Here is an 8,031-nt window from a genome sequence, read left to right on the forward strand (position 1 = left end):
CTATAGAGTGGTTGTGCCACACAACTCTAACTAGCTGCATGCTACTTAATTAGCACACATTTTCTCACACAATTACTTACGCACGCTGCCTAAGCTTAAGACCTCATCTACGCACACTTTGGCATTACACTAAGCCAAGCACACGCACACAGTAAAAAACAAAAACGACAAATACACCAAAATATCAAGTAATCATTGAAGTTGGACAAATCCAACGAATTGATACACTTTACCAGAGGAAATTTTGGGCTGAAATGCTCAGCATCCGTTATATATTAGTTGAGTGAATTTTTTTTTTTGATTTGCTGCGGAGGTGGAGAAATTTAAGTTTGAAGAACAGACTCGATCTATTTCGGAAACAGGATTGTCTACATAGCAATTTTTATGCCTCTAACTCTTGGGGTTCTCGACTGATTTCTCGTTGCTAATACAAACGGACGAGCAAAGCTCGATCGAATCAGATTATCTTGCTGATAAAGAATACATATATAGGATCTCAATGAGTGTTACATACATTCGGACAACTTTATGACATCCTTTCCATTTTTTTTAGAAAAACGTAAGCGTATGTATAAGAACGACATATGTGTAAAAATAAAAAGACTGTGTCTGTAGCCAGGCAGTAAAGTTGTCGAGACACATGAAAACTTTTGATGCCATAATTTGGTTGAGCTTATTTGAGCTTATTGATGCTATTTGCACAAAGGCACAGCGTCAGCTAGAGCCCACAATAAATTTCATTTTAAAATACACACACTCACATAAATATGTGCGTGAGCTGCTACGCCTTATTACCTGTTGGCAGACAACTCTTTCAACAACAAGATGCCAGCAGCAGCAACCAGATAGCTCAGCCTTGAAATTAACTTTTATAAGCTAAGTAAAATGCAAAAATATGACAGAAACATAATAATAAAAGCCCATGTGAGAGAAACGCAAGCAAAACAAACACCGCCAAGCCCACAAAAACGCTGTTAAATAAGAAAAGGGAGAAAAGCAATCGAAGTGTGTTACCGCTTCTTCCTTCTAAGCTTTGAATTTGCCCCACAAATCGATGCTACATGGCAAAGAGACCTGAACATGTCATTTTTTGGGGTTGCTGTTAAGCCGCTTAGCTTTCGCTTTGCGCTCAAACAGAGTTTGATTTGCCTGTGGCTTCGTGCGACAAATTCATACACGAAACTGTCGCCAAGTTGATTTGACATTTATTTTATTTTTATGCTGGCGGAGCTCTGAAAAAGTATTTGAACTTTCGACATAATCCTTTTTTACTTGCGCTCAACTATTGATTGCTTGATTGACTGATTACGCCAGCTGATGTTCCTCGACAAGAGTTTTTCCACTCCATCTCACACACATATACATATGGAGGTCGCATATTTATTTAAACAGTTTCACTTGATGGAAATTTGAGAATAGCGTGGCTCATTCACTATGTTGTTAGAAACCAAGATAGAACCGCGCACGCTGAAAAATAAACACGAGCATAACATCAGCTTATTAAGCATACGCAACCGCGAACAACTTGCCTGCGGCAAAAAGCACAAAGATATTGAAGACTACGTAACACTGCATACAGAAGAAGAAGCCAAGTATACCGCTTGCTATAATTACCGCAAGGCGACCAAACGTCAGGGCCAAGCTAACAGCATTGGCTCTGAAATGGGTAAATTAAAGCTATAACGCATACGACCCGTTGCCGATATGTGGGCAGTTACCTCATATGCGTGGGCATGACGTCGCACAGAGCAGATCCCGCCAACGAAATGCTGCATGCCATCGGCGAAAGAAATACCACAAGCGCAATCAGTATAGCGTGCTGATTCGTCCAGAAGTTCAGACTAAACCCACAAAGGAACGCGATTGTTGAGTTTATGAACAGAATAAGTGAACGTTTCACCCACACCAACAGTATGCTCGTGAAAATAAAAGTGCTCAGTGCTGTTACGCCCAGTATAATGCCATCCATGTAAACATTAGATTTGCTCTTGTCATCAGCCCCGCTAGTGTTGTTACGCGGCTCGCAACTAAAATCTCCGCACATAGTTTCCTTCTCATTAGTCAGGTCAGAGCGCAGCTTTGAGAACCAGGTGACCAGGCCGTTACCACTGCAGAAATACATATAAATAATTAGTACATTATGATGCACAGCCCCACACTTACACAAAGAATAAGCAACAGACGACAGCTGTCACATGCAGAAATGGGCGCACATAGGGTGGCTTAAACAGTGGCTTTGTATCCAGCCACATTTGTATCAAGCAGCACCTGGGTGGAGATTGGTCCTCCTGCACATTGTCCTGCCAAACGCTGGTAACGCCGAAGCTTTTCAAGTCTTTGCGGTGATTGATGATGCACAGACGATTCAGCACTGCAAAGGCGCGCTCATCCTTACGTTTGGACAAAAGAAACTTTGGCGTCTCCGGCAGTATAAACATAGTTCCAAACGCCACAAAACCAGGAATAGCGTTCACCAGCAAGCTAATGCGCCAGCGGCATATGTCGAAAGTGCCCCAGCTGAACACAATGCGATTCAAGGGCTGAAACAAGTAAGCTACGCCTACAAAATAGTGCGACTTTAAAGAGAGAGTAACACAATCGCCCACACTCACCCGGTACATAGATCCAGCCCAAAGCGAAGAAGTAGCTCATGAATGTCACAATGTGCGGACGAAACGTTATCTGTGTGCACTCCGTTATATAAGTAAGGAAAACGCAAGAGCCGCCAGAAAGCCTGAAATTCTAACATCAAATCAGCATTAAGCAAATTATTGTACCTACATTAAGCCAGTGAGGAAACGAAAGAGCAAGAAAACGGGAAAACTAGGCATAAGCATAGATATCAGAGAGGCCGCAAGTCCTAGACCCAGCGAGTAGAGCATCACTATACGCCGACCTATTTGATCTGACTTATATCCCGAGTAATGCGTGGCCAGAATTAAGCCAAGGAACGCAGAGCTTGCCAGCAGCGAAAGTTGCACGTTGTTCATTTGAAAGTCTTCCGCAATGGAACCACAGACAAAATTAATGCCCATGATTTCGTTAATCAGATACAAACAGGTCATGCCACAGGAAAAAACCATAAGCACTTGCATGGACCCACACCCTACGAAGCTTAAAATGCAATCAAATAATTTACAGCGCATTACTTACCAATCAATTTCAGCACATCGTCCACTTCAGTGGCTGACATTATATAAATATACAAAAAGCTTATTTACAAAAAATATTTGCCAAATACATAATTAGGAATTTTGTGACAGTTTACTCAAATTACAAATACACTAAAACTTATTATAGCATCATTAATTAAAAATTACACGCTATTGAAATACAATTTTTTCTTTTGCGTGTGTATTTTATATATTTTTAATACTTAAGTAATTTTCGACTGACATAAATTGTTGTTAATAGCACCTTATGAACTATATATGTATTATAGTTAATTAATATTATATAACGTATACGCACTGTGTTGTAACATTTCTTGCATGCCTCTTGCTTCTGTAGCTTCCAGTCCATTTCTTTCCCCTAGTATTAGCTCACACTTCATACTTCGCCCAGTTGGAACTTTAGTACTTTGAGTTTGGTTACATTCAGTTGATTTGAAAATATTTCATTTGATACGTATTAATACTTGACAATATGAACTTCCACTTAGGTACCAGTCGAGTTGGTCTGCCCAGCGGTCCCAACAGCCGCAAGAGCTCCATTCTGGATCTTACGCAGCAGCAAACGCACCAACTACAGCTGCAGCATCATCAGCTGCCCATTGGCATTGGCAACACCGAAACTAGTCCGCCGTCCGACGATGAAGACAAACGTTTCAGACCACGCTGGAAAGGCTCCGGCTCACAACTTCCGCCCCAAAGTGCACAGCAGGCACTGTCCCGTCTCAAGCAGGCTACCTCGGCGACGAACGTTGCTCAGGAGAGACCAAGTCAACTGCTTGGCGCCAGCCTAGGCGACAATAGCCCACAGCATTTGCGCAAAGGCAGCATGATCAATTTGCGAGGTCAAGATGCTGTGCAGCAGCAGCCCCAACAACGTAAGAGCAGTATGTTTTATTTGGGCGACACGCAAGCGCAGTCACCATCGATGCAACGTAAAGGAAGCGTTTACGTGCCTGCCGCAAACTGCAGTGACTCTCCCACGCCCACACGCAAGGGTAGCGTCTATCAACGGCTCAGTACGGACAGCAACGAGAGTCCACAGCGCAAGCAAAGCATTGTAAAGACCCTCAGTGGCAGCTATGTCAATGTCTCGGCAATTACAGGCAGCGAGTCCAGCTACGGCTTGAAGCTGGGACCCTCGCAGATTCATCCCAAGGGCTATCGCCTTAGCACGGCACGTTATGGGGAGTTGAAAATGGGATTCGTTAAGATCAAAGGAAACGTCGAAGTTGAAGTAAGTCCTTAAGTTAAGCTAAGCCTCGTCATATATTCTTTACTTACCACTTAATTGCATTTCTAACTTGATGGTTCTTTGGTTTATTAACTGCTTGAGACTGAAATTAATGTTCTCAACTTGTAGCTAATCTGTGCCCGTAACATTGTGAACGCCGACTGCGAGATACCGCCGGACACATATGTGAAGTGCTATATCAAGGATGGCGATCGACTGCGACACAAAAAGAAGACGCGCGTCGTGCGCCATGCCGCAGAGCCATTTTACAAGCAGACCATTAAGTACCAGGTAAACTGCACGGGGCGCAATAATGATTATTAATACTTATGGCGCCATAGAGCTCAGAGCAGCAAGCACAAGCTTTTTCTGGTTACACTGGTTGATGTTACACACGGCCACATTTTGTTGGTCTCATTGCTGCTGCTGTTGTTGACTGCCCTGCACTGTAATGCAATTAACGGTCCTCAGGGACCCTGTTCAATTTACGGCGGGGTGATTGGCTTTTGATCCGAGTTTGAGCCTAAAATTATTTAAATTATGTATGTGAATACGCCGATGTATTTATACATAATCACGCTTAAAAATTTAACTAATTTGTATGCAAATAAAAATGCATTTCAATCACACGCACACACACTTACATACACACTTGCAAATATAACTATAGTAACATTTATACTTATATTATATAGAGTGCTGATGTATTTGGCCGCAACATTGTCATCATGGTCTGGCAGCGCTGTGTGGGCTTTGAGCACAATCAGGGCCTGGGTGGCACCGAGGTTAACCTTGACAAGGTGAACATTGGACAACATATCAATGGCTGGTATCCGTTGTTCCCTATGCACAGCTATGGCGGCTCCGATTCTGATAATTCTCCTTGACCGAACACGCGATCAGTGCAAAAGACAACACAAACAATAAAATTGAAATGCATAACACCAATATTAAATGATATGCTACTGCTTAAAGTAAAAGCTCAATTTGTTAGTATTTAAGTAAAATCAAATTATAGTCCCCCAATACATATAGACAATTACTATAAATGAAATTATTTGTCCTACAATAGTTGTAGTTCATGAGCTTAGCATTCGTTTAGCTGGGACAGTTTGTTAGCAAACTATAACATACATACATATATATGGTGACAGAGCTTTGTAAGTTAGTATTGAGTAAAGGAATAGTTAGACATTTAGATTGATCTAACAATAACTATGGACAGCACAATAATTGAGAAATGATTGTACCAGAGCAAAAACAACATATACTCATATTCATAAACACTTATATTTACATTATAGCCTAGTATAAAATATATATATTTTTTGCTTGTTGTTGTGTTTGTGTTTGTTAACGCATATGGTGAGATTATTTCACAAAGGAATACAATAAAGTTGGATATTTAGGGAAACGAATTTGGCAGTAGGCAAACGCTTCAGTAAATAAAACTTATTAAATCCTTTTTGTAACGATATAAGTGTCAGCTAAATGTTAGGCAGATTGAATCAACACTAAGCCTACAAGCTTTTACTTTGCCACAACTAACTAAAGCAGACAGCTAAACCGCAAAGGTTTCAAACTGCAAACTGCAAAACATATTACACATCAAATAAATCTAAAGCTAAACATTCTTAGTGTACAGAAAAATGAAAAAACAAAAAGAAAACTGTAGTAAAATTCCATATGACAATCTTCTTGTATGTGTGTGTAGCACTTGTGTATGTGTGCGTGTGTATGTGTATGGTATGTGGTTGCGACTAAAGTGTGATTAAGACGAATTTACTGTAGTCCTTTTTTCGGTATGTTAGCCGCTTAGAGGCCAAACAATAACCAAGAGATCGCTTGCATATAGTAATAGACCTGTCTCTTCTCTTACGCCTACTTTCCCCTCTTCATATTTGACTTTTAAAAAGACAATCTCTTAAAATTGAAAATCTACATTTTGTGAGCACAGCCACCAATCGACTTGGAGTTTTAAGAAACACTGTAAACGAAATCTCGAAATCTATTTAACTAATTTATACATATAAGCAAGAGGTGCATGTGACTTTTCACTAGCTATCTCGTACTAAGCACTCCTACTAAGCTCTAACTATAACTAAAACTACGACTGCAGCAACTCTTTTCCCCATCTAGAAAACAAAAGGACTTTCGCAGCAATTTCAAGTGATGCACACACTCTACTAAATTTAATGACTACAAAAAAAAAATATATATATATATATATATAAACAATATATAAACTAGATAAATATTTGATAGTTGTTGCCTTGTGTTATATTTGGCAAACGTTTTAATTATTCTCCATTTGTCGTTGTAAGCTGCTTACTGCAGTTGCTTATGTGTAATTGTTCAGGGTAAAAACTTAGTTCAACTTACTGCTAAGCATCTTAAATGCTCTACACTTTTTTGACTGTTGTTGACTTCATCCGAAAAGTTGTTGCAAATGAAAACGAAACTTCATTAAACGAATCGAAACGAAACGTTACGAAACACTAAAAAATGGTTGTGCTATGAGAACAAAAGTGAAATCTTTATCTATTATATCTGTTAACAGTGTTAAACTCTATTTTCGGCTATTTTCTGCTAGGGTATTATATACATCTACTAAAGTCTATCGAAAATCTTGCTGTAACTAACTGAAAGCTACGGTCTATTCGGTCAACTCTACATTCGACCTTTACTGTAACTAACTATTGTACTTAAGCTTATTTGTAATTAAATACTTGTGGAAAGCTCGTTTTGATATTGCAACAAGTACTCGGAACACTGTAAACGTAACACCATATCAACGTGTAGCGTTGAGCAGCAGGATGAGCTTGAGAAACTGCGCTTCAAAAGTGCAGAGAATGTACGTAGGAAGGCTTACACAAATTTAGCTATATTAACATAAACACAAACTTTAAAGAATTTGTTAAATATTGATAATACTTATGTATTTGAATATATGCATAATTATACTTATATATCTCATATAAAGTGTGAACAATATAATTATATTACACATACTACAGATACAAAATATTATATTTAAACGTAGCGAATGCTAAAAACAAAAACATCCACAGAAATATGTATATCAATTGAGTTTCAATAAACATACCATATTTAATTAGACACCGATGTTTTCTTTTCCATTAGGATATATCTGGTATAAGTACAATTCAAAATGCTTGCGCCAAAGTCAATAACCTTTATCTCTTAGCTTAACAGCCAAGTATTTTAATTTATTTCTTAAAGCCGAAATTGAAGGACACGTGCCTTTGCATTTCTGAGCAGCGTCTGCGTTATTCATCATTGAGGTGGTAAAACTCCTAACTCGGCTCTCTAGATCAATAAGACGCGAAATATCTTTCTCATCGCCTACAACCTCTTTTCTATAGACTTTTATTGCATCTTCTAATTCATCCATTCTTTTCTTTAACTTATTAGTGTTGTGTTCCTCATTAATATTTTGAATTTTAATTTTGCGTTCAAGATCATCAAAGCCGTTGTTTAAGAAATGTTTTAATTCAGTATTCTTTAATTCCAAGTCACGCACTTTTTCTGTTTCCTCAGCAAACCTTTTTTCCAGCTTATAGGCTAAATTAGTAGTCTGAACTGAGTCACGATTGGCTGACATTT

The 8,031-nt window shown here is 39.0% G+C and overlaps 2 protein-coding genes across 7 annotated transcripts in view; one reads left to right on the top strand and one right to left on the bottom strand.

Annotated features, from left to right (window-relative positions):
• LOC108600198 (regulating synaptic membrane exocytosis protein 2) overlaps window positions 1–6,599 on the top strand; it is a 55,287-nt gene extending 48,688 nt beyond the window's left edge. For both annotated transcript variants that reach the window (XM_017987609.2, XM_017987608.2), the window contains exons 14-16: window positions 3,662–4,407; window positions 4,534–4,695; window positions 5,100–6,599. In XM_017987609.2, the coding sequence (XP_017843098.2) occupies window positions 3,662–4,407; window positions 4,534–4,695; window positions 5,100–5,291 (1,100 nt within the window). In that variant the 3' untranslated portion in view covers window positions 5,292–6,599. The remainder of the gene's footprint in view (window positions 1–3,661; window positions 4,408–4,533; window positions 4,696–5,099) is intronic.
• LOC108600199 (synaptic vesicle glycoprotein 2A) lies at window positions 1,188–3,261 on the bottom strand. 5 transcript variants are annotated; one of them, XM_017987612.2, is made up of 7 exons: window positions 3,154–3,261; window positions 2,782–3,106; window positions 2,613–2,734; window positions 2,164–2,554; window positions 1,719–2,108; window positions 1,530–1,657; window positions 1,188–1,467 (listed from the first exon to the last, which is right to left on the bottom strand). In XM_017987612.2, exons 1-7 carry the CDS (start codon window positions 3,191–3,193, stop codon window positions 1,433–1,435), a joined length of 1,431 nt encoding a protein of 476 aa, XP_017843101.2. In that variant the 5' UTR covers window positions 3,194–3,261; the 3' UTR covers window positions 1,188–1,432. The 5 variants fall into 5 exon arrangements, with proteins under 5 accessions (XP_017843101.2, XP_017843100.2, XP_017843102.1 ...); XM_017987611.2 differs by having other exon boundaries at window positions 2,164–2,560; XM_017987613.2 differs by having other exon boundaries at window positions 2,164–2,560; window positions 2,782–3,088; window positions 3,154–3,257.
• Window positions 6,600–8,031: the final 1,432 nt, after the last annotated feature.

Source organism: Drosophila busckii, chromosome 3L, assembly GCF_011750605.1.
Source record: "Drosophila busckii strain San Diego stock center, stock number 13000-0081.31 chromosome 3L, ASM1175060v1, whole genome shotgun sequence".
NCBI lineage: Eukaryota > Metazoa > Arthropoda > Insecta > Diptera > Drosophilidae > Drosophila > Drosophila busckii.

What these genes read in the sequence shown, in the direction of transcription:
- LOC108600199 (XM_017987611.2), bottom strand. Translation starts at nt 3,193, where the DNA reads ATGTCAGCCACTGAAGTGGACGATGTGCTGAAATTGATTG. An exon ending in CGTTTCCTCACTGGCTTAAT is followed by an intron (nt 2,735 to 2,781) that starts GTAGGTACAATA and finishes TTAGAATTTCAG; the next exon opens with GCTTTCTGGCGGCTCTTGCG. An exon ending in GTCATGCCCACGCATATGAG is followed by an intron (nt 1,658 to 1,718) that starts GTAACTGCCCAC and finishes TACCCATTTCAG; the next exon opens with AGCCAATGCTGTTAGCTTGG.